We start from the raw sequence: 26,837 nt of genomic DNA, 5'->3' as shown, positions 1-26,837 counted from the left end.
AATAAATTTAAGAAATCATAAAACTCTATATTATTGCAAAATATCAAATCAATAAATAATGTATAATAGAAATATAAATTATATATAAACAAATATTCTTGATGTAATAATCAAAATGTTATATTTGGTCACACGATGATATTCTATTTTATATTAATTTAATAATTAAAAATATAGTTTCAAAATATAATTAAAGATATTAATGACCCAATTTATGTCATCTACTTGACTTTTCAAAATTTATTTCAATAGAAGTATATATCTCTAAAAGAATAAATCACTTATAGAAAGAATAAATTTCAAGAAACATCATTTCATTGTATCAAGTATTCATAATTAAAAAAAAAAGGATTTTTCGAAGAATATCATCGACACATTTTATATTATAATATATAAATAAGTATAAATCTTATCTTAATTAAATTTTAAATTATATCTTTTTCTCTTTTTTTTTCTCTTCCTTTATCTTATCGAAATGAAATATATAAAACTAATAACATATAAAATCATATAGGTCTACCATACCAGCTTCTACAATATCAAAATGCAGCAAAATCAGAAATGATGTGATCATAAGTTGTAACAGAAGTTACTACTACCTAAACAAAAGTAATCTCAGGAATGTTCCAAAAACAGAAGATGTATAGTTCAATGAATAATTTTAAAATTTTAAAAAAAAAACTATAGATATATTTGAACAAAGCTTCTTACCACAATTTTTAAGAGATAAAAAAAAATGAAATAAAATTCTCTTTAAACTAAAATTAACTTATCCACATATTAAAAAATAAAAAATTTAGACATTATATGAGAAAAGTTTTACGTTTTATAAATAATTTTTTAACTTAGATAGAATTTTATTTTTATTATTTTTCTATTCCGAAAGTCATTGTCCAAACATATATGTTATCCTGTTGGCAACTTCTTCCTGCACCTCTACAAATTTCTTCCTGCACCCCATCATTTTCAGAGAAGACTATTTTGCCCCATTTAAAAATGACTTTTGGATTATTCTTTCTGAAATATTTTTGGAACATGTTTTATGAATTCCGGATTTATCATTCCGGAAATAAATAAAAAAAATTGTTATGAAAAAGGTGTTTCGGAATGATTTTTTTGTCTTCAGAGTAATTTCAGTATTTTTGAAGAATGTAGGGGTGCAGGAAGAAAAATATAGAGGTGCAAGAAGAAATTGTCTATCCTGTTACAGTACTGCTCTGGACTCTTTTACTTGGGCCAAACTTCTATCCATTGTGTAGTCAATTTCATTTCGGCCTTTTTCTTCCTGCACACCCATAATTTTTAATTACATTTTCATAATTTTTAAGTGACCTTTTTACTTTCCTTAAATATGATTTTCAGATTACTTATTTCAAAAATCTCTCACAACAAACTTTCCAGAATATTCAGAACAGGATTTTTGGAAAACGCTTTTTGGAACACTAGAAATTTATAGAACGAGTTTTTCAAAAGAAAATTCTCAAAATGAGTTTTCCATATAACATATATGATACTTTCTAAAATAAGTTTTTCACTACAAACTTTTTAAAATATAAGAGATACTTCAGAACAAGATTTATAAAATATATATATATATATATATATATATATATATATGATATTTTTTGGAATGAGCTTCTTTTCATCTTCCTTCTCTCAAAGAGTGTAACAACAATGAAGAAAGAAGGTGTCGTTGGAGGTGACAACAACAACAGTGGTAGAGATGACATGGTGCAGCAAGGAGGGTATTTTAGTTTTTCTGTTATAAGTATAGGATGGAGGTAGTATTCATGGAGGTGTATGAAGAAAAAAAGCTTTCATTTTTGTTGTTATCCTGATTTTTAGATGACAAAATTTTTCCACACCTTCATACTTTCTTATGACACCTCTATATTTTTAAAAAAACACCAAAATTGCCCATTTCAAATTTTAGAATTTCGAGTGCAAATTTGTATTCTGGATGTAAGAATTCATAATAGATTAAATTCATTCATTTGTATTATGGATTGTAAATTTTGAAATAATAATAGGCTCAGTCTTTATTCACTATAAATTTTGGGACTTGCACTATACAAATCTTTTAAATGCTCAAAATACTCTTGTAGTTTTATATAAAATATAATTTTTTTTCTAAATTTTAATATTTTATATCTATGCTAGAAGTCTGGTTGATAATACATTTATTAGAATTACACTGTCTATTAAAAGCTCATCTTTTCAATTTGCTAGATGGTTTGAACCTAAGTGGTAGTTAACTGCTGGTAGCTTAGTTACATGCAAATATGCTTGAAATTATTTTTTAGAATATATTTTTAATAAAATAAAATATATAATTTTTCTTAAATCTCCTACTTTTTTTTATAAAATAAAGACTAAATATCATTTTCATCATTCAAAAATTTGCATATTTTACTTATCTGTTTTCTTTTAGTCTCAATAAATTTGTAGTTTTTGTTTTTAATTAAAAAAAATCCTATTTTGATTTGCATAAAATTTATATTTCTGTTTGTTAACATCTTAAGTCATGTGATAGCGTAGATAAACCATTTTTTCCCACAATTTTTCATCTTCTCTGAATTTTTTACAGTGAAACAGGAAAATCACATCTTCTGCATCATATTGATACACCATGTTAGGTAAACAGTTTAAAGCTTGGAAGTGCTGCGAAAAATTATCCGAAAGTATTGGAAAGGGAAAATGGGGAGTGTGGCGTGGAAGCAGCTTCTTCTGAACGCTTTGGAATCAAACGCTCACCTCAAGCACTCTTCTTTCATGCAACTCGTATCGTATCAGAATCAACCTTTTTTTTTTTTAATTTTACATTTTTGTGATTCATTGTTTTGTTTGTGTTTGGGGCAGGCAACCATAGGAACCAACGGAAAACCTTCGAACCGCACTGTCGTTTTCAGGTTGTCCCTCTCTCGCTCACTCACTTCTTAGTTTTAACGGAAAATTGATGACATTGTATGATCTGCGTTTTCAGAGGATTCCAAGATAATACTGATAACATCCAAATTAACACTGATGCTCGCACTCGCAAGGTTTTTTTTTTCTCTAATTAATCTGATGCTTGGAATTGGAATGGCTCGTAATATTATGCATTGTATTTAATTTATTAGCTTAGAAGAAATAAATATTTTTTAGATGGTTCAAAGAATTCCATTAAAACCAGTTAGAGATACATACACATCAACTGTTCAAATCTATTTCATTGAATAATTTCTACACAATTTTAGAACATAGAGGCACGTAGTTGCTGGCATGTTGATTTTTTGTTGAAAAGTTACTCAATTAGAAGTTTCTGTTTTCTTATTCTGGGTGTAGATTGAAGAGCTCAAGCTTTGCTCCTCTGCTGAGGTAATTATTCCATGAGATACTTTTTTAATAAAACATGATGAGGGGCACAGTAGATTTTGTGAACTGGGACTAAGTTGAGTTCTTTTGGTTAGATTTGTTGGTATTTCACGGATTCCTGGGAGCAATTTCGGATAAACGGGAATGTAGATGTCATTGATGGTTCGAATCCTGACCCGCTAAAACTTCAGGTTTGATTGGAGATTTTCAGTTATGACTGAAATTGTCATTATCTTATTCATTCGTGCTCGATTGTGATTTGAACATTCTGTATGTTGCATCAGTTTTTCTGCATAGTTGTGTGATATGGAAGCAAAAGGTTCCAGCTATACCATGTGATCGAAGATAATACATTGTTCTTTACGCTAAAGGAGACAAATATGTCAACTTGTTCTCTAAAAGCAATTTGAAACATCTCTAGTGATTTAAGGATAAGTTGAGCTAAAGATAACTGCATAACGGGAATATTAAATTAAAATGGTAGTCTGGAATGGAATGTAGCACAAGACTAGCTACTTCTTTTTTTCCTAATATAATATATTAAGCATATATACGAGAAATCTCATACTTAGCAGACTAAGTAACTCAAACAGGCCTACTACACGACCAAACCTGGTTAAAGCTACTTAGCAGTTTTAGCTTGTAGAACTCCTTCCTTATGGACTAGATGACACATTTACTACCAAAGGGGGACTCTGGGTTTTTACTATTTGTAGAAATCTGCACCCTGCAAAAATGAAGAAACCTTACTTCTCCCTCTTCAAATCAGGGAAAGTAAAACAAAATCCTTATGCTTTGTTCGGTTTTGTTGTCAGTTTTATGTTTTGAACTTTTTACTGATCTTCAAATTTATAATTTTACTTTCAATTTTTTGTAGTTTTCAATTTTCGAACTCCAATACCAAATTTTAAATTCATTGCAATAATCTTCCCCTCTTGTAATAAATTCATAATGCAGCAAAGAGAAAATTCTTGGTTTGCCAGTTCATTGAGATCAAGGTCGCAATATTTGTGCCCCAACCCTGGACTTCCCTGTCTACATGAGCAAGCTCTGCCAGATATATCATTAGATCCTTCTACAGGTCCTATTGATGCTTTTTGCCTTGTGATTCTAGAACCGAATGAGGTAGTGATATCTCTCATACTCTAACATAAATATGTGTGTTTGCATCTACACATTCACTTTGGTTTCAACGTACAGGTTGATTACTTAAATCTGAAGAGTAACCAGAGGCTAACATTCAAATCAAGTGCGAGTGCTGCAGCGAAGAATAGCTGGACTGTGGAGAGGGTCAATCCATAATCTGTTTTCTGTCAGTGTCGTGCTCCTATTTCACTGTATGTAGACAACAAATTGATTGTTCCGAGGGTATATGTGAGAGGATTGGCTGGGAATGTATTAGTCAGATATTCATTTTACAATGGTCACTGGATGTTCATGCAGCCCTTTGAAGGTTGCGCTTGTTCAATAAGCCTAGTAAGCTTGGATGTGAATTAGCCTCGTGTATAGCATCATATTTATGTAGACATCTCAATTGGAACTAGTTTAGATGTGGAACCTTGGACAGAGCAGGAGTCACTATTTATCACTTTGGTTTCAGATAATATTAATATCTTTTATTTTTATTTCAGAATTCTGATGGATTAGCAGATATAAATCAAACTATAGAGAAGAAAATTTGCATTTATCTACTGCATGTTTGGTTCAATTTATTTTATAGAAATAATCACTTATTTTTTGTTAACTTTCTAAGAGAACTTTTGAAAAATAAGCGATTATTTCTCTAAATTAATCTCTACCAAACATGCTACAGTCATTTTGCTTTTTTACACCCATAGTTTTTTTGCTTTTAAAAGAAATAGAAATGCCACATTTTACAGTAACAAACACGAGCTAAAGAACGCTTGACCGGAAGTTTCTGAATCATCTGCTATTTTATATTTGTTATGATCTGCTGGTAGTCTTAACACTGTGGCAAGTCTGATGGAGGATGTGGTAAGGATTCCAGCTCTCCTTTTCCATTGTTTACTATAAATACCATTCCCAGTCCCCATGACTTGTGTATATCAATGTGGCAGTGCAGAAACCACACCCCTGCAAAATGATTTCATGTTATTTTGATAGTAAGAAATTGATAATTCAATAGACAGAGAGACGGAAATGAATAATCCTTGCTGTTTCAATAGAACAATAGAGAAAATAAATGCAGCATTAGGGTCTATACCTGGATTATCAGCAACAAAGCGAATTGCTGCCCATCCTCCTGTTGGAACTCCAATTGTGTTCATGTATGGAGGATCCACTAAATTAAATTGTGCAGTTAGTGGGTTATAGTTGCCCGTGCCATACCCTACCACATAAAAGCTGTGGCCATGGAAGTGCATTGGGTGGTTTTCAGTGTTGACTATCCCTGTGTCCTGCAGAATGAGTTGCACCCTGCTACCATATTTAAGGACCTTTATTCTAGTACCATTCAATGACTGCGTGTCATACGGAATGTTATTAGGGGCACCATTAACAAAGTCATATAACTTTGGGGGTATGTCTGGGAAATCTTCAGTGTATGTTCCTTTTATTTTCTTATAATATGCTTCCAAGATTGAAATATTGGGATTAACGAAACTTATGTTGTTCATTGAAGCTGCCAGCACCCCATTGTGCATGGCTTGGCAATTTTGCTGTGGTGTCTTTGAGTGACATTTTTGAACATTCAATCCAATGGTAATGAATAGATTTTTATCAATTTCTTTGAAAACATTGACTTGATTTAGGCTCCTTAATCCATCCATGACTGTCTTAACAGCCACTTCAGCATCAGGTTTAGGCAATTTAGGTGGTAAAGATAGGCTATCAGATGGAGCTCCTATGTAGTTGAAGCCTGCTATAGCTGAAACGTTTTGATATATGACAATCTTTCCAGACTCATAAGGTGCTACAGCCATGGAGTATTTTCCTATTGGTTGATTTGCAGAGACAAGGACACTCAGTGTTTGACCTGGTCCAATCATCACTGTATCTGTCGTGAATGGCTTTGTGTATTCGGCGTCAGCTTCCACGATTGTTAAACTGTGATTTGCAATGGCAAAGAAATTCTCAGTGTTCAAACCCGCATTAATCAATCTTAGCAAATAGGTCTTCCCCAGAATCACATCAACTTGGTAGACATCTGAAATGATGAGGAAAGAAACGTATGTAAGAAAAAGGAATGCAGAAAAAGCAAATTACAATAGTATTAATATGTGATAGACTGGTTTAGGAGACCAATGCAAATGCAACGTGCGGATATTGTCATGATGTCAACGAGTGTTAGTGGCATCATCTACCACGATTTTTCTCTTTTCTATCAGCTTAGTCTATTTGAAACATCTTAAAAAAATAACGGTCCTACCAATAGACAATTGTAAGCAATCCCAACAAATGAGAATTACCATTATCACAATTACATTGTTAGTTTTTTATTATCTCAAATACCATTAGTGGAGCAGTTGTAGTTGGGTCCGGGATGACCGTTAATGGTATATGCATCTGCTTTTGGAGGAGGTCCTCCACTTGCTAGAGTGTTCTTCTCAATTTGTTGGAGATCCTGCAGCCAATACTCCCCTGCCATAATTCATATCAGCCCACAAACAATAGCATTATATGGAGAACATACAATACAACTACATAATACTCTGAATTCACAACCAAAGGGAGATACCAAGTTACCTAGTATAATTATGTGCTCTTGATAGGGAAACTTAAACGGGTAAGGTACCCCAGCCTTTGGATAAACAATCATGGCACCATGAACTGTTCCTCTTAACCACGAAACGTGAGCATGCCAGAAGAAGGTGCCCTTCTGCTGCACCACTGAAAAATTATAAGTGAAGCTCTGACCTGATTGAATTGGACATTGTGTAATCAAGGATGGCCCATCATACCAGCATGATAGCCTTTGCCGAACTCCATGCCTAAAGTTTAACATTCAAGTTTGTCAGATAAAGTTTAACATTCGAGTTTGTCAGCCATATAATATAGCTGAGTGAACTATTTCCTGTACAAGGTTGTTATTGGGATTACCAGTGAATTGTAACATTGAAAGGTGTCCTGTTGGTCACTTTTACAATGATTCTATCATCCTCTTGGGCGTAAACAACAGGTCCTGGAAACATACCATTAATTGTGACAATATCTTTGGAGTTGCAAAGTTTGGTATCTCTTTTGGTTTGAACCTGTGCAGTAACCATTTAGAGCATAACAAAAATAGAGAAAAAGGCATTGGAGAGCTCTGCATTCTACTGGAAAGTAAAATGTGGTGTCATAATGTGCTCTTAAAAGTAAATTATACCTTGAAATCATAGAACCTGGTTGATCCTCCCTCAATACTTCCATGTGCTATAAGCTTCACATTGTAGATAGCAGATAGCACAGACAACCACAGCATAAACAAGGTGATTAAGTTGGACATTTCTGGGTAGTGAGTAGAAGTGGAGGCCTGAGGTAGAATAGAAGGGAAGCCCTTTTAAAGGAGTGAGACTCTCTTTCGAGGATTTTATTTTATTAGAGAAAAGGCTCAAAAAGGTTATGCAGGTTCTATTCTATTTGTCAGCTTTCATGATTCCACTAGCGTGAGTTGGTGATAATAAGGTGTTGGGAAGTGATTATTCTACATGACCACAATGGTAGGGAAGGCTTCAACATTCCCTTTTATCCCACTTCTCTGTTTTTATCCATTTTCTTTTTTACTGTTAAACATTTTCTGTTACAAATCATACCATTGGCATTGACTAAGAATAGAGGGCACACATGCCCCTAAACATGCTCCATACTAAACCCCACCACAATCAGTCACCTCCATTTCCATTCAACTAATCTTCCACAAATCTGAATGCTTTATCACTTTTTATAATAGAGCAACATGTTCTAATCAAGTTGCTTGGTAGAAACTAAACTATTAAGCAGCATTCAGCTCGCTCTAGTAATTCAGTAAGAAGTCATCAATAACAACTAATCATATTCCATCATTTGGGATATTCTATATGAATTAATTGATTTTATTTTGTAGGGTCTAAAACCAAATTTGTTCTAATAAAACCTTTTTATTGGTTTCTCTTTGTATCCTTTTGGATATCCGTTTACTCTTAGGCTGCTAGCTGTTTTCTTTTCACATGCATGATGGGATCCACTTTTTTTTTAATTTGAGTGTGTTTTGATGAATGCTGCCAAAATTGATTTTTGTTAAATTTGATTTTGAAGTCATATGTTTATGTTTAGATGCTCTTATTATGAAAAACAAGTTAATAATAAAATTCAATATAATTTATCTAATGCAAATATTGCACAAAGTTGTTTCAACTTAAGATTAAACTCTTTGACCTAGAATTAAATATATGAAAATTTACTTGAATCACATTAACTGTTGTTTTACTGTGTTTTGAAGAATCTAAAGTCAAACTAAACAAATTTGTGGGTGTTGTAAGTTGATTACTAGTCTACTCCCAAAGCACCCAGATCTTGAAGAGTTGAAAACAATAAAGCACTCTGTGAAAAGACAAAGATTTAGACAACTCAAACCATTCATTTTCACATTGTATTTGGTGAAAAGATGGGTTACTTTGTTTTGCTTTTATTAGACATCTTCCTCTTCTCAATGATAAGCAAAGTTGATGCACGCCTTCAAATCCCTAGACCACCATTATTGGAGTAAATCATAGCATGACCTTGGTTACAGTTTACAAATATCTGTTTTTAACTAAAGCATTTCAAACATCTTTCTGGTTTATTTGCTTTAACAGGGTACGCTTCCATTAGTCATCATGCCTAAAATACATGTTCTTTGCATGGTATCTTTTCCAAACAACACAAAACATTTGAATACTAGTTCTAGGATGGCTAATTGATTATATTATACACTCTTCATGCAACTTACTACACATTCCTCTAATTGAACTACGTAGTGATCATATCAAATGTACTTAACTAGCTTATCAACTTATTCGCCTCAATAATTGGCAATGAAACTAAATGGTATCCATTAGTTTTTTCTGATAATACAAATTGCTTTCGGCTTCTATTGTATATTTATAAGCTAGTAACAATCAATTCTTTAAACATACTTGTGTTTGGATAGAATTTTGGTTTAAGTTATATAAAATTATTATTAGCAATACACTCTTTCAACATACTTGTGGAACCAAATTCCAGGACAAAAAAATACAAATCCCATTCAAATAGCAATACACTCTTATTGTGTTTAATCTCATTTCTTTTTCTTAAAATAGCTATCAAACACATTTTTATATCAACTCATACAAAAAAAGGAGTTATAAGAACCTTAAGATTTTTTTAAAAAACTAATTATGTTATTGATATAATGTCTAAGCTTAATTTTACAATTTAATTATTATTGGAGAACTTAGCTATACCCTTTCTTGTTTACATAATAGAGAAAATCAGAAAAATCTAACCCAAACCTATTCACATCGATTTTTTTTCTGAAGACTCCATTTACTTGTGTGTGTCTATATATACTGGTACGATATCTCAAGTGTATATATAAGAACTTTGCACAAACAATATATTATCATTATAGATAATAAGATTCTCCTTCTGAGTATATAATGGAATTACAAATTTAAAATTCAAATTCAATATCACGAACAACTATCATTCGATAATAAATTCTAATTAAATAGAATGTAACTGAAAATTACACCAAAGTGTTTAAGGTGATGTTTAGACCCACAACCTCGTTCTTTAAAAAAAAACACTAACACAATTTAGAAATAAATAATGTATACTAATTTTCTAAACACTATATAATAGTTATTTTTACAACTTAATGAATATGTATTTTGTCTAATAATAAAAAATATATTGAAATTGTTGGAAATCCTACCTCGACTAGAGATTAATATATTTTATAAGTATATAAGTGGGTGTAAACTTCACTTCATTAGCAAGTTTTATGAGATTGAGTTAGTCTTAAAATTTACTTCTTATAATATAGTATTAGAGTTATTTCAAATCTATCATAATGAGAATTGTTGTGCTTATCAGCTCACTCGCTATCGGATCATGCATAGTTCCAGTGGGTGTAAACCTTATCTTATAAGTCATCTGCTATCAGGTCCACCCATTATATATAATCCATTTGAGTGCAAATTTCACCTTATAACCGCTCATAATATATGACGATAAATTTCACCTTATAAGTCAGTTTTATACATTAAGTTAAAGTTATTTTTTGAGTGGTTAAATAAACTTAGAATGGTAAACTAAATCTTCCTCTACCTCTCTTATTTTTTGCTGCTGAAAAACTAAAAGCAGGAGCACACAGATACTACAAAGAAATACAAATACACGAGAAAGTAGAAATAGTGAGAGAGTGTGTTTGCCACAAAGAATTCGAGTCCCTTAAAATACACGTAAACTAAGTTTTCCACCTTTTCTTCACACTTCTACTTCATTTTAAGGTCACTTCACATGTTGTATCAGTTTTTCTTTTTCTGTATCCTTTTTTTCCATTAGTGCAGTGAAGAATGTAGTGTACGTTTAGAAGTTTCCATGGTTAGCATACCAAGAAAATCTCCCTTGAGCACAATAATGAGCACCCGGGTGCCAAATATTGCCATTTTTTAGTTGAAGAGACATTTGAAGGACAAAAATTTACGCTAAGTAACGATGCGAAGATGCAGAAACTATATGATTGTGTCTCTTCTCATGCATGCCATTATACACATTCTAACTTCTGAAACACGCTTCCCACCAGTGTCTCTTCTTGTCAGTGCCCACATTTCCTCTCACAAATTATTTGCATAATAATTCATATAATAAAGTGTGTTAAGAATGTGAGTATGAATCGAAAGTTCAATGAGAAAGTTAAATAATATATAAAAATATTCTCAAAACATTGGTTGTTTATGATAAGAAAAAAAATGGTGAGATTTACAACTTATTTTGTGTTGAAATTAATTGAAAGAAATAATAGAAGGTACAGATTATCGCTGTTGTCTTCGCTCCATCATAGTTGCAATACAAGTTGCAACTTTAGGTTGGATTACAACTTCAGATTGAACTGCAGATGTTTCAAAAGTAACTCCATATTCCACATCATTTTTCAAACCGTAAATATATAGTTTTTTCGAATCTATTTTAGTGGCTGCATTCCATTATCATTTCACGTTTTACTACAAATAAAAAAAACACTGAATTTATACTTTTTTATAATATTATATATATATATATAATAATTATGTTTTTTTATTTGCTTTTTATTATAATAATATGACGAATAATAAAAATATAAATAATGGAAACTTAATTTTCCCAAATAATTTTTATTTCTCGTCTATTTTTTATTTTAATTTAAAAAATGTAATTGTATCTTATATTGTATGGCATTATCAACTAATAAAAAAGTGGTAGCATGGTAAATTTAATGATTTGCACGTAATTATCACTATTAAAAAATTATTAAATAAAATTAATTTTAAAAATAAAAATAATTAATTATTTTATTGATTAAATTAGATATTAAATTATTGTATTATTGATAAATAGTCTTATTTAATTTAATTAATATATCAATTAATTAATTTTTAAAATTAATTTTTATTTAATAATTTTCTTGTAATATATATATATATATATATATATATTATAAAATGTGTTTATTTATAATGCATGTTCAACTACTTTCCTAAATATACATGGTGGTCAAACTTTGTGTATTACTCTTGATCATGATACTTTATAAATTAATCAATTAATAGCAGCATGATAAAAAAAAAAACTCGAAAGTTAGTTGTTTATAGAGTGTCAAGCTTTTGGCTTCCTTTCTGATTTGTTACTACTTTTCTGAATACATAGAAGGAGGCACCATGCTTTTGTGGAAAACTATTAACACAACTCTGCATACTTTCTGAAATCACTATTCTGAAGCTGAATATGTTGTTCATAGACTTTGAGGCACAATGATTCCATGTTCTTCAACTCAGATCTTATGTAATATTTCTTTTCTTTAGTTTATCAACTTACATCTAGGTATCTGTGCAGGCATGCATATTAAATCAGGAAAATGATGAATCATTCTTCTTTTTGGAGTATGGGAAGAAAAAAGAGAGAAAAATGAAGAAAGAAAAATTATAATAAATATAATATTTATATTGGATGAACTTAATGAAAACTAAACCCTGGAATGAAAATCAAGATTTTCCATTCATGGGTGTTAAAACCAACAAAATTAATTGATTCTTAATTAGTATTAATCACAAATTCAAAGATGATTATAGATATTGTTAATCCTTACTTCATCGACTACTAAAAGAAGTTCATTGATTTTTCCACTCAAAAGAAATCTTTTAAGACATTTTCTGCCAATAACATTGAGATTTAGAAACATTCACATTAGGTCTTATTGTTTTATCACTAATTATTAGTACAAACGATCACATTTATAATCCCATTTGACTTATTATTATCCTACTAATTACACAAACTCTTCGTTACAACCAATAAAGTAGAAATTGATAATATTTAACTTAAGCTGAGTTATTTTTTATGAGGTGGAGTCTTCCATTTCTTGAAATATGAATTGAATCATCATCAATGATAAGAATTGAGATGACTACCAATAAGAAATAAATATTAAATGGATAAAAGTTTACTCTAATGTTCAAGTAAACAAATAAAAAATAAAAATATAGTTTGTAAATTAGTTGTGAGTAATGTAATTAGTAGTTAAAATCTTTATTAATAATTTATAAATTTTGATTAATAATAGAAACTTCTTTACATAACAATAATCTTATAGTTTATAAGATAATATATATCTAATTTAATTAATATAGTATTAATTTAATAATATAATAATTAATTATTTTTATCTTTAAAATTAATTTTTATTTAATATTTTTTTTAATGGTAAGTGAATTAATTAGAAAGTAATGAGAAAAAAAGTAATTATAATTATTGAGAGAATGAGTTAAAGTAAATCTCTCTATTGAAATGTTCTTGTATAAAACAAATCTTTTCTCTCGATTAAATGTAATCTTATTAAATCTTATAATATTATTATAACAAAGTATAGTCCAATTTTTATATTTTATCTTTAATTAATTATTATTTATTTGTTAATTATAAGATATTTGAATTATATTAAATATGTTCCAAATAATATAAATAGATGAAAAGAAAAATTAGTTGTTTATCACATGTGTAAAAACATTAAAAAGAAAAACAAAAAAAACTAGAGATGTCAAGAGAGAAAAATTATTTTTGACAATTGCTATGAAATCCTTAAAGAAGATCGAAAATAAAATAAAATAAAAATATTTTAGCAACTGAATTTGGTGATTAATTAATTTAAGAAAAAAAACTCACTGGCAATATTTAATGAATTTATTTATTTTCATTATAAAACAAATATGACATCTTATTTAAAAAAATTGAGGACTAATGACTTATCCGCAAATGAGATAAAATGTTCTTCCAAATCTAAATTCATTTTATCAATATTATTTGTGCTAGCTTGTCACCATTTATACAGATATTTCACTTTTAACATCAACTTATTTCAAGAAAAACCTAAAGACTAATTATACTTTTAATTTTATTTAATTTTATATTTTATATTTTATATTTATTTTTATTTTTATTTTTATTTTTATTTTTGTATCATAATTCAAAATAGTCATTTATACCTCCTATTAAATGTAATAAGAGCCTCAAAATTGAAAATGGATAAAAACGAATCTATCAAAAAGATAAATAAGCTAAACGAACATATTGAAAAAGATTAAAAAAAATAAGTTAAACTTTAAAAAATAAAATAAAAGTAAAAAAAGTACCCTGTAATATATAAACCAGCAGATAGTGATGAATAGAACAATAGAAAGTGAGACACCTTCAACAAACAAGTAACAGTTTCTTTCAAGAACAAGGTTTAACCAAGATTAATGATCTCCAACTGAAACATAAGTAAAAACATCTGAGAATCGTTTTTAATAAAGATAACAAGAAATTTCTTGTTTCGATGCACTCAGAGACAAAATACTGTAACAAATCACTGTAATCTCCTCTATCCAATGTATCTTTCAAGCAAAAAAACAAATAAATATGAATAACCCTTCAACAATCATAGCAAGATAGTCTAGTCTGAAGTGATCCCAACAGAGAGAACTTTGTCTTCCTCTTTATCTGGGATCTGCTATTACCAACACCCTCTCAGACTCAAACATAACCATGGGATGCCTACCTCGTAAGCTGCCAGAACCCACTGAACTTCCAGTTTCAAAAGGAAAAGTTTGGAAGGAGAAGTATGCAAGGTTTTTCATCATCAAGCACTGTGTTTTGATGCTAATTTGCTGGAGGAAAAATAAGTGTGATTGATTCCTCTTGCACTGATTTTTAATTTGGTAAGAGCACACATGTCTTCACCCACTTTAGAGAATTTTTATCAAGAAAAATTATGTGAGGAATTGGAATGCAAGTTGTTTAGTTGCAGACAATCCCTGTAACTGTTTCACTAAATTTTCACTTGTTTGTTCTTTACAATGCTTTGAAGATTGGACTTCCCAGTTTTGCAAATACCACCATAATCATATCATCATTTACCCTTATAACATCTAGCATAGTTGATATCATAAGACTTCTTGTTATGCAAATATATAAGGTAGGATCATGGTTAGTAGTTTTGTCCCTGCATATGCAAAGAAGCTGTTTCTGAATTTAAACTCATGACTAACTGGTTACTAAGTTGAAACTTTTAATATCTGAACCATTGATGCTGTCAATTATTGAAACTGATTCAGTGATCTGCCATTTTCAAAAGTGAAACAAGGTCACTGTTTCAAACCAATGTCTAAAACTTATCCTTTAATTTGGCAAATCATCTGGATTCTATTATAGTTTCAATGTTTAAAGCTCTCAAATTTGCCAGACAAGTTCTAAGTTATCAGGAAACTGAGAAATACTTGTGTAAGATCAGTAATCCTAGATAACCAATCACCCTTAATGGTATAATCAATTCTCTTGCCTTCTACTCCTATCTTTGGTCTCACAATGTGGAAAGAACATAGAATTAGACTTCAACTTAAACAAGAACTCCACGATCCAAGAAAAACACTTCGAAAAAAACAAGATTTCAAAGCATTACTCACTAAAACATGCTTAATTTAGACATCCACTTTCAATCAAAATACATGATTTCACAAATGAAGCAGAAAACCTCATCCTCAATAAAACTCCATGGCAGTAGCAGAATGATATCAGATATCTTATCAAACCCTAAAGTAATCTCCTCCACTCCTAATCCATCCCCAAGGAATTTTCTTTTAACAGAAAAGGGAACCACGAAACACCTGCAAACACTCCATTCCCTTTCTTTCGAATCTACATCTTGAAACTTAAAGAAAACGTTTTTCTTTAAATCAGCACACGGGTACATGATGAAACTCGGGTGAATACAAATTTTCAAATAATTATCACAAAGTAAACAACCTTTCACGTTGTATAATCAAACTAAACCCAAAAAATAAAAATCAAGAGGAAAGTGTAAACCTATCAAGATGCATCCATCTAACCATCGACTAAATCGTACAGGAAACCACGATCTCCGAAGTAAAATAAACAAAAGAAGCAAAACTATTTATCAGCAACTTCCATGTATTGAAGAGGTAATTCAGGATCACAAACTCCCGAAAACAGAGAAAGAAAAGAGTTTGTTTTATGTACATAAGCATGAAGGACACAGCAGAGGAAAGGAACTAGGAGCGAAGATTGGAGTTGGAGGGAGGAGGGGTGGTGGGTTGAGAGAGGAAGAGAGGATGATCATCGTTGTTGATGATGTTGTGGTCATCATCGTTGTCGATGCTGAGGTTGATGCAAGAACAGCGTTCTAAGGAAGCAAAGAAAGCAGATGCCACGTTGGCACCGACCCAGTTGGCCATTCGGTCGAGTTTGTCGCACGACAAGAAGCCCCAGTAGTTCTTGTTATTGTCGTTGCTGCTGTTAAGGTTGTCCATTTCTGGGTGCTTCCTAATCAAACTCTTTCTTTCTGCAGAAGAGAGAGAGAGATGCAGATTATGAGAACAATAGCAGAGAGAGTGTTGTTACCTTTTTCTTCTTTCTCACCTTTTGACTTTTCTTCATTCATTCCATTTCTGTCTCTTACGTTTATATAATTTAAGGCCTCAAATTCAGTGTAAACTAGTTATTCATTGCATTTATGAGTTACAATCACTTTCACTCAGAAAACAAAACCAATAAATTTGAATTTTGAATATAATACAACTAATACACAAAACATCATCGTTAGAATCAACACGTTTTACATTTTTAAGGGACTGCATTACATGTGTTTACCATTACTTTTAATTATATATATAATTTAGTATAAAATATTAATTTTACAATTATGTATTTAAAGATCAGTTTATAATATTTTAAAATTTCTTCATTTATTTGTATGATCTATATTTCAATATATTTTTTCTACTTTTAACAGTTAATACAAACAATTCACTGGTGATTCGTATAAAGAAAATTTATTATATATATAATTTTATAAAAGAAATATTTTAAAATTATATAATAATTATTTAAAAATATTTAGTTATTAAAAAATATTATTTATTTATTAAAAAATAAAATAAAAATGATTTTTATTATTAATAAGTAGGATTATGAAATAAAACACTACAATAAAGTCATGAAATAGAAATCAATTTTAAAGACCAATAATAATCAGTTGTTATAGTGACTAAATTAGATATTACAAAAAAAAAATTAGTTTCTAAATTAATTTCTATTATTGTTAAATAGTTTTTAAATTGGTATCTAATTAACTATCAAGGTTTTAACTACCAATTAACTAATTAGATATCAATTTAAAAATCATTTAACAATAATAAAAACTAATTTAGAAGTTTTTTATTTCTAATTTAGTCACTATAGCAACTAATTATTTTTTATCTCTAAAATTGATTTTTACTTCATGATTTCTTGTAGTGAAAAAGTGCTATTTGAAAAAAAAATGTTAATATGTAGAATTTATATTGTGTTGTAATATATTCTTCCTGTCATTAAATATTTATTAAACTAAATTTATTATGAAACATCATAATCTTTAATGGTATGGTTTAATTTATATAATTTCATGTGATAAGTGATTTGTAATTGGTGTGAATGAACAAATTGACCATAGAAATTAAAAGAAGAATATCTCATGTTCTATGTCAATAGCACTATCGCTTAGACTCACTAAAGCTGATACTTAATTAAGTTAACAGTAATTAAGTATTGGGTGTATTTATTTATTAGGTTTTGATAACTAGTATTTTTTTTATGAGCTCACAATATGAATATGAATAATAATTAATATTGTATTGTAAATATTTAAGATAATTACTCTGATAAAATCTCGATTTAAAAGTAAAATGACAAAAAGTATCCTTAAATAAAAGTGATTGGTGGATAAAAATACTTTCGTAACTCCTTTTCTAAAAAATGTTTTTAGATTTGGATTTCTATAACAATAACATTTTTTTAATTTTGAAAATATTTTTCATTTTCAGATTTTTTTAGTGTATTTTATATATTTTGAATTTATATTTTTAAAATGAGATTTTGATTTCAAATTTTATTCTGAAATTTATTTTTGAAATAAAATAATCAATTTTTAAAAAAAAATCAGAAATTTTGAAACTCTGAATTTTCAAATCAGTAATTTTTGAAATTTCAAATTGGTAATGTGATAGAAGAATTTGTCAATGTCACTACAAGAAAATCATGAAATAGAAACCAGGTTTAGAGACAAAAAATAATTAGTTGTTATAGTGACTAAATTAAATACCATTTTAGAAATTAAAAAAACTTTTGGTTTATAAATTAGTTTCTATAATTGTTAAATGTTTTTTTAAATTGATATCTAATCAGCTAACAAAGTTTTTGCTACCAAATTTAGAATCTAAATAATTGATAGTTTAAAAACCTTAGTAGCTAATTAAATACCAATTTTATAAACTATTTAACAATAATAGAAACTAGTTTAGAAAGTAAAAAAAAAAAAACAGTCTTCTAAAATGTCTCTAATTTAATCACTATAACAATTAATTATTTTTTTTTCTAAAATTAGTTTATTAATTAATTTTTGTCTCTAAAATTTGTTTCTATTTAGGGTTTAAACTATTAGAATTGTATAACTTATAACTAATACATTTTAAGATAAATTTCATTTTCACTTTAAATTCTTGCATATTTTTAAAATCAATTTTATCTTACTAATAATTGATGATATAATTTATTGTTTTTGTAGTGTTTAGAGTTTTGGATAAAACTATGTTATGGCCAATTTACACTTTAAATTATATTCAGAATTTTGTATTATGTTGGTAGGGTTGTTCTGGGATTAGAACATTTAGTTTAATATGAATAATAAAATTTCACGTCTTTAATTATTTTGGACAATGTTATGATTCGCTTTAAATCTTGAATTAATTATATCTATTATAATTGAGTGATTATGATATTATTTGAATTAGGTTGAAAAAAATTATATTTAGTTTTATTTTTTAAAATACCTATTATTTGACTTATTTATTATTTATTATTTTAAAACATTAATTTAATTTACCAAATTTAATCTAACTAATAAAGACTAAATTGGATTAGATGGACCTAACTTGAAAGAAAATATTAGACAACCTAACTTAATTTTTTTTATGAATTCTGAAAAGTATACAGTAAAAATAATCCATAAGTTATTAAAAAAATGGTAAAATATTTTTTTTTCAAAAATTGATGGGGTGCCGTAAGAATTTTAATAGTTGCATGAAGAAACACCCTCTTCTTTCTTAATCTTGAAGCTTTGAGGATTTTTATTTTAACATAGAAAACCAGAAGAAACGTATACCATAAGAAATTTGCAGATGTTGGAGGGCTTGAATCCTTATAATAAGACTTTGACTTTTCAACTTATATTACAAATTAAAAATGGATAATAAAATTAACAGCTATTAAATACGGATTATACGTTGAATAATTAAACTTGCAAGACAATCAAAGTCTCTCAACAACTTAAATTATCCACACAAACAACAAAATTATATGATGGTTTTCTATGAAGAACACTTCACCTAATCACCAATTATTTGTGCTTTTCATTAGTGTTTCTCCAATATTTTCTTATAAATTTATAATAAACCTTCCAACATTTATTTTTATAATAAAAAATCACTTGTTTGTACCGGTCGGTACAAACGATCGTACCGATCGACCAAGATGAAATAATAACATAAAGAGGACAATAACCATCATTACTAGCGGTTATCATTACCACTAAATAAGTAATTGTTGTCATTAGTAAGAATAATTGATATTGAATGAATCAAGGAGAATGTTATAGAGAGAGAAGAATGACACTTGTATAAAAGGGGATTAGTCAAAAGAGAAAGGTAGGTAAGATAAGTTTTTATATCCCAATATAGCACACTTGAAACAAAAATCACTAACTTAAGTGAGTGTCATAGGTATCCCAACCGACCGAACGTCAACAAATGAGATTAAAGAAAGGTTACCGACACATCAACCACAATTACTTACTAATTGATTAAATTATTTTAAAATAACATGTTAGATATAGAGTTTAATTATACCAAATAAAATATACAAAACACAATTAAACCAAAGATCGAACTAAAGTTACAAATATTTAAAAATCCAGACTAAAATTATGGGGAAAAAAACAACTAAAATGGATTATTAGAAACTAAAGAACGAAAGTACAACACAAAACTAAGATTGTTTATTTCTCATCTTCTTTTCGAAAGCTTAATCCTATATTTCATATATTATAGACTGGAAAATAAATTTTGGAGAGTGATACCTTTACTTTTTTTAATTACATATTTTAATAAAAAAAATTCCGTCTCTTTCTAAATGTGAATTTAGCATACTTTTCTATAATTAGTTAAAATTCCTTTATCATTTATTTAAATAACATATTTTGTATTCTTATTTTAAATTATATTATAAAACATTTATAAGGAAATTATAAATATTTGAAGATACTTCAAATTATTTCCTACAAACTCTAAATTTAACTGAAAAAATTATATAATTAAAAGATATTTATTTTGTGGAATGCAATGACACAAAAGTACCTTATGAGAAGAACACATGGTTCCATGCACAATTGCATTGATTTAGCAATACAAAAGGAAGCCATTGCTGCAAGTAAGCAATTGCAATAACATAAACTTCTGTCTCTGTTACAATTCAAACACTGCACCATACTACTCTGTTATGCAATCATGGACTTTGTGTCTCTGTTCTTCCCTTTCTTCCTCGTCAAGCTTGTCCTCAAATTAAGGTATGCCAATTCCCCCATCATCACGCGTCTCTTCCAAGCCATCTTCCACCACTACCACCCCTAATCCATTTCCCCTTTTCTCTCTATTTATCACTTTCCAATTTTCACAACAACACCAACACTTTTCCAAATCCCTAAACGCAAATCATGAAGCTTCCCTCCTTTCATCTCCACCCACAATCCCAAATCCACAGATTCAATGCTGCCCATTAAAATTCCCCACAAAAGTTTGAATTTTGATCTCTGGGCACTCCTCCATTCAATCTGTCCCCATGCCGCCGCAAATGCAGCCCTTCGCCGATTTCCTCCGCAACGCGCCACAGGCAGACGGCAGCGAGAGGCGGACCCCACCGCTGAACCGAACCGTGAAGAAGACGCTGGTGGTAGAAGATTCCTCCTTGGACAATCCGGATCTGGGCCCGTTCCTTCTGAAGATGGCCCGAGAAACCATAGCGTCCGGTGAGAGCCCGGTGAAGGCCCTGGACTTCGCCATTCGGGCCTCCAGGTCCTTCGAGCGGTGTGCGGGCCCGGGCCTGGAGCTTGCCACGTGTCTCCACGTTGTTGCTGCGATATACAGCAGTTTGGGGCGGTTGGATGAGGCGGTCGAGGCTTTGGAGCGGTCCATTTTGTTGTTGGAAGGGGAAAACGGGTCGGGTCATGTCATGGCCCAGTTTTCCGGGTACATGCAACTTGGTGACACGTATTCGATGATTGGACAGTTGGATAGGGCAATTTCGTGTTACGAGTCGGGTTTGAAGATCCAAATGGATGTTCTGGGTGAGTCCGACCCGAGAATCGCTGAGACTTGTAGGTAAAGTAACACTATCACCTTATCCATTTAATCCATAACCTCGTATATTGCTATGGCCCACACATGTCTTTTACCATTTGTGCTTGACCAATATATATCATCATCATAACTAATAATAATCACAATAACAATAAGAATGAAAAATTATTATCACAACTATTAAAAAATCATCATTTATATTATTTTAAACAATTATTATAAAAGTTATTAAATTTATTATATAGAGATATTTGTGATTAGGCACATACTGCATCACCACCAATTTTGTAGAATTTAAAATGTGAAATTATGAATCACTGATGTGCTGGACCCAGTATTGATAAGCATGTTGCTGTTGGCCACAATGGCCTTGGAATCTACTGTGAATCTGGGGATGTCAGTTTCAGAATCTAAAGCATTTTCCTAAACTACAAGGAACTATTGAATTGGCTGAACCTTCTTGAAACTAAGCTATGATAGTCCCTCTCATACTATGAAACGAGTGTTTGATATCTATTTTCAAAGGCTCATTGTAGTTTTAGAAAGAAAAATGAAGAAAACAAACACTTTCACCAAGCTTATGTTTCACTACATTTAGTACACTCCAGATTACCAACATTTTTTGAGTTAGGACCATAAAACAGGAACAAAAATGAGAAAACATCTCTCAGTTGTTTCAGTCTTTTTTTTTTAGCACTTTGGGAAAAAAATTAAAACTAAAGTTTCTTTTATGTGAAATTGATAGAAATTGAGTGTTGGGTTGTTAAAGAGCCAGAAGAAAATCACTCTCACTCACCCTTATTCTTTCACCATATAACAAAACGATTTTTTTACTGATAAGTTGACTACCAATATTAGTTATACAATCAGTAGACAACTTAATTACTTATCAAAGTATTTTTAGTTGAGTGAGATTTTCTGTTTTTATATTATTATAAAAGGGTTGTATATGAAAAAGGAAGTTGTCAACATTTCTCTCGTTTTCTTTTTGGCATATACAAAAAGATCCTTCCTATTGTACTTGAAGAAGCATCAGAAAATGCTGCATCCTTTAACATGTACATGTTTGGATGCAAATTGTTTAATCTTCTTTTTTTATTAGATTGTTGGGATGAAATAAATGGAAGTGCTTTATTAAGAATTATGATTTCAATTAAGAATGTGAGCTTTACTGTAAATAACCTATTTTTGTGACCATTTTGCTTAGCACTCTGATAGCAACTTAAATTATACCAGTTGTCTCATATCATCTATTTTCTAAGTGAAACTCTTCGAGGAAGAAATAGTTTGTTCTTTCTGTGTTGTGTGGACACAAGGGAATGGAGAAATTGGCTATACCATTGATTTGCTAGCTATTGTTTATGTTTATGTATTGTCAATATCATGTCTGCTTAATAGGATTACAATACTTAATGCGGTGCTGAAAAATTCTCAAAATAATTGCTTTCCACGAAGGGCAGGTACTTAGCTGAAGCCCATGTCCAAGCCATGCAATTTGAGCAGGCAGAGAACTTCTGCAAGAAAACCCTCGAAATTCACAGGGAGCATTGTTCTCCTGCTTCCCTTACTGAAGCAACAGACAGGCGTCTAATGGCCCTTATATGTGAGGCCAAGGGAGATTATGAACCAGCTCTGGAGCACCTTGTCCTAGCTAGCATGTCAATGATCGCCAATGCACAAGATAATGAGGTTGCAGCAATTGATGTTAGCATTGGAGATATCTACATGTCACTCTGTCGTTTTGACGAGGCTGTTTTCGCCTATCAGAAAGCACTGACAGTGTTCAAATCCACCAAAGGTGAAAGCCACAGTTCTGTGGCTTTAGTGTTCATTCGCCTTGCTGACCTTTACTACAGGACAGGAAAATTAAGAGAGTCAAAATCGTATTGTGAAAATGCCTTGAGAATATACAGTAAGCCTGTGGTTGGAACAACTGCCGGGGAGATTGCAAGTGGGTTGACTGAAATCTCAGCCATCTATGAAGCTCTGAATGAGCCTGAGGAGGCATTGAAGCTGCTGCAGAAGGCAGTGAAATTGTTGCAGGACATCCCTGGACAATATAGGACAGTGGCAGGAATAGAAGCTCAAATGGGAGTGATGTTCTACGTGGTTGGGAGGTACATGGAGGCATGGAAGTCATTTGAGAATGCTATCACCAAGCTGAGAGCAAGTGGGGAGAAGAAATCTACCTTTTTTGGAGTTGTATTGAACCAGATGGGGCTGGCATGTGTGCAACTGTATAAAATAGGGGATGCTGCCAAACATTTTGAAGAAGCAAAAGTGATACTGGAGAGAGAGTGTGGTACATATCACTCTGACACTCTTGGAGTATATAGCAATCTTGCAGCAACTTATGATGCCATGGGGAGGTAAACATCTTTTGTTTCTATACATCATTAACTGACACTTTTGTTTGGCTTTCCCCTCCCTTTGCTGTCTCAAAAATACTTGAACTACCATCTTGCTGCACCATAGAATATCATCATTATCATTCATTGGGCTGAGACAACTCTTTCTTGCCATGTGATGAGAAATGAGTGGTCCCCCTCTTCATAATTTGACTTAAAAATGAAGCTTGGTGATTGTGCATATCATTTTGTTATCCATGAAGTATTGAGTTTATTGGCACAAAGATTAATGATGTGATGATTGTTTCTGAATGGATGATTTTATTTTGAATATTGTTGTGTACAGAGTTGAAGATGCCATTGAGATATTGGAATACATACTAAAGATGAGAGAAGAAAAGCTTGGAACTGCTAATCCAGATGTTGATGATGAAAAGAAGCGACTATTTGAGCTTTTGAAAGAAGCAGGAAGAGTTCGGAATAGAAAGGGGAAAAAATCTCTTGAAAACCTTATAGATTCCAGTTCATTAAAGATGAAGAAGGAAGGGAAAAAGAGATGGTCTGCTTTTGGCTTGAGAACTTAAACACCATACAGTAATTTTTATTTTATTTTCTGTCAGTGTGGGAGTTTTGGAACACTTCACCTACAAATTAATATTGACTTTTACAATCTCAAAACCATTCACCTTTCAGAATTTTAAGATGTAATTAAGAGTTAGTGTTGTGTTAAACAACATTTGATTTTTGTAAGGCATAAATATATCAGAGAATAATTTTAATTTGTGAATTATCCATGATTATGCATAGATGGAGGGGATAATTAAACATGAGTGTTTTAATATAAATATATATCAAATAAGTATTAACTTTAAGATCAATAGATATCATATGAATTGATATTAACTTTAAAGATCAATAGATATCAAGAGAGAATATCATATGTATCACTTCTTATAAATTAAGGGTTCAAAATCAAATCAGTAAACAAATAAAGCCTTATAAAAAAAAAAGTTGAAAATCACTTATTTTTAAAATCGTTGGATCTATCTTTTTTTTCAACTGGTTTAGATTTCAATTTTAAAAAAGCAAGAACCGAATTAAATAGTTTATTATTTAATATAATATTATATATTTTTAGTTAATTAATTAATAAATATAAATAAGTGTGATGTGATAATTGAGATTCACAACTTGATTGTACTATATTTGCATTCTATTTATATTTATTAAAATATAATAACAATTTTGTAATGTAAACTATGTGATTATGTAATTTATTTATAAATATTAAAAGGTTTGAAATTATATATTTGACAGATTTTTTTATTATGTGATGCTTAATATTTATTTTAAATGTTTTAACATTTTTATAATAATAAAAAACCAGAAAAGCTTATTCAAACTAAAATACAAAATTTTGGTTTAGTTTGATGTAAATTTTATATTAAATTAGAATTGAATAAAATCACATGTCATATTTGGTTCGAGTAGCTTTTAAATAAAATATCAAATCATACCAAGAAACACTTATAATATAAATACTCTAGTTTATTTTAGAAAAATGGGGTTTTCAAATATAAAGATATATGTGATTGAATCCTAAATTAAAAAAAAAATATATGTTAAAGGGGGGAAATAGCATATTTAGAGTATTAGTAACTTAAATGATTGTGTATGATAGAAGATAAACGGTTTATAACTTTATTCAATTACTATTTCAGATGTAATTTCTGAAAAACTACAACGAATAATGAATAATTGCTTATTAATTTTAGGGTAGAATCTATAAAATTTGAATCTCATTTAGTTATCAAAATTAGTAGATTAGATGTGTTTAATAGAATAATTGAACTAATCAAAAGTTGAAAGATTATCAAGGCATAAATGTAGTGTACATGATTAGAACAATTTTATATCTAAAGTTATTTAACAAAGTTTAATATCATATTTTAGTTATTTAACAAAAGTTACTTAATGTTTAGTAAAATGCTCATCTTTTGTAAGTCTTTATGGTCAAATTTAATTCGAAAACGAAAATATTAAGCATAATCTAAAGAAGAATCTATCATGTGCAAGATCAAACATAAAAAAAAGACAAACGCAAGTTATATTAAAGTTTCATACGGGATATGGGAAGAAAATACAAAGTTTGATAAGTATTGAAACATTGAATCCAAACTATAACATCAAGATACATTTAAAATCACTAAACAACATGAAAACGTGGACACAAAATTTATAAAATGAAAGATTATCTAATATTAATATTAAAGGAAGCTAACTCATGCTTTAAGAAATAAAGATTTTCTTTTACCATAGAGAGTGTAATAGTGAGAGTTATCAACCTAAAGTTAAACATTTTTTTTTTGAAAAGATTTTGACACAAGAACATTAAAATGATGAAAACACAAAGTCATAACGTTAATTTTTGAATGTCTATAAATAGTAGTTGTTATGGCCGAATTGCAAATTAGGAGACCTAGGTAACTTTCTTCTTATGTTTCTCAATAATTCAATCAACTCAACATTAAATTTCTATCTTTTTTCCTCATCAAACAAATGTCCCCCATTAGTGTGTCTTCCCTTTTTATAATGCTCGACCAACTTTAGGTGGAGCCATTACAAATCCGTTGTCATATTGTTCTCCGGTGTCATTTATCCAATCCTCTTTTACTCCATTACTTGAATAATATCCATCCCTCACCGAAAAAAATCCCTAATATCAAGGCTTTCGTAGAAATTGTTATCCATGATATTTCCTTAGGTATGTTTTTTTGGCCTGTGACATAAAATTTTAATTTGGCTTATATATCAACTTTAATAGGACATTATAGCATATCATACTCGATGTTTGTTCTGATTCGAATAATTACTTTATTTAATATTTGAATTGGTCAATTAACTAACCTATCCAGACGGTACACAACCTCGTAGCCACTAGCCCAAGCCTAGTTGGACGAAGAGGTTTATGCATGCCGACATGGAAAACTTTTAC

General features: G+C 30.0%; 3 protein-coding genes across 3 annotated transcripts; 2 read left to right on the top strand and 1 right to left on the bottom strand.

Annotated features, from left to right (window-relative positions):
* The first annotated feature begins 2,530 nt into the window (after positions 1–2,530).
* LOC137819287 (pyridoxine/pyridoxamine 5'-phosphate oxidase 2) lies at positions 2,531–4,987 on the top strand. The gene is made up of 7 exons (XM_068623090.1): positions 2,531–2,781; positions 2,860–2,909; positions 2,984–3,041; positions 3,325–3,357; positions 3,450–3,545; positions 4,312–4,479; positions 4,555–4,987. Exons 1-7 carry the CDS (start codon positions 2,698–2,700, stop codon positions 4,654–4,656), a joined length of 591 nt encoding a protein of 196 aa, XP_068479191.1. The 5' UTR covers positions 2,531–2,697; the 3' UTR covers positions 4,657–4,987.
* Positions 4,954–7,862, bottom strand: LOC137819286 (laccase-6). The gene is made up of 6 exons (XM_068623089.1): positions 7,682–7,862; positions 7,414–7,565; positions 7,060–7,304; positions 6,826–6,954; positions 5,579–6,520; positions 4,954–5,448 (listed from the first exon to the last, which is right to left on the bottom strand). The coding sequence occupies exons 1-6, from the start codon at positions 7,799–7,801 to the stop codon at positions 5,318–5,320; spliced, it is 1,719 nt and encodes a 572-aa protein (XP_068479190.1). The 5' UTR covers positions 7,802–7,862; the 3' UTR covers positions 4,954–5,317.
* A 12,593-nt stretch (positions 7,863–20,455) lies between these two features.
* On the top strand, positions 20,456–24,634 carry LOC137818783 (protein KINESIN LIGHT CHAIN-RELATED 1-like). Its single transcript, XM_068622392.1, has 3 exons — positions 20,456–21,515; positions 22,955–23,863; positions 24,189–24,634. The coding sequence occupies exons 1-3, from the start codon at positions 20,977–20,979 to the stop codon at positions 24,424–24,426; spliced, it is 1,686 nt and encodes a 561-aa protein (XP_068478493.1). The 5' UTR covers positions 20,456–20,976; the 3' UTR covers positions 24,427–24,634.
* Positions 24,635–26,837: the final 2,203 nt, after the last annotated feature.

This window comes from Phaseolus vulgaris, chromosome 10 (genome assembly GCF_000499845.2).
Source record: "Phaseolus vulgaris cultivar G19833 chromosome 10, P. vulgaris v2.0, whole genome shotgun sequence".
Taxonomy (NCBI): Eukaryota; Viridiplantae; Streptophyta; class Magnoliopsida; order Fabales; family Fabaceae; genus Phaseolus; species Phaseolus vulgaris.
Note: the sequence above shows the minus strand (reverse complement) of the source record. Positions and strands in the feature narration are given on the sequence as shown.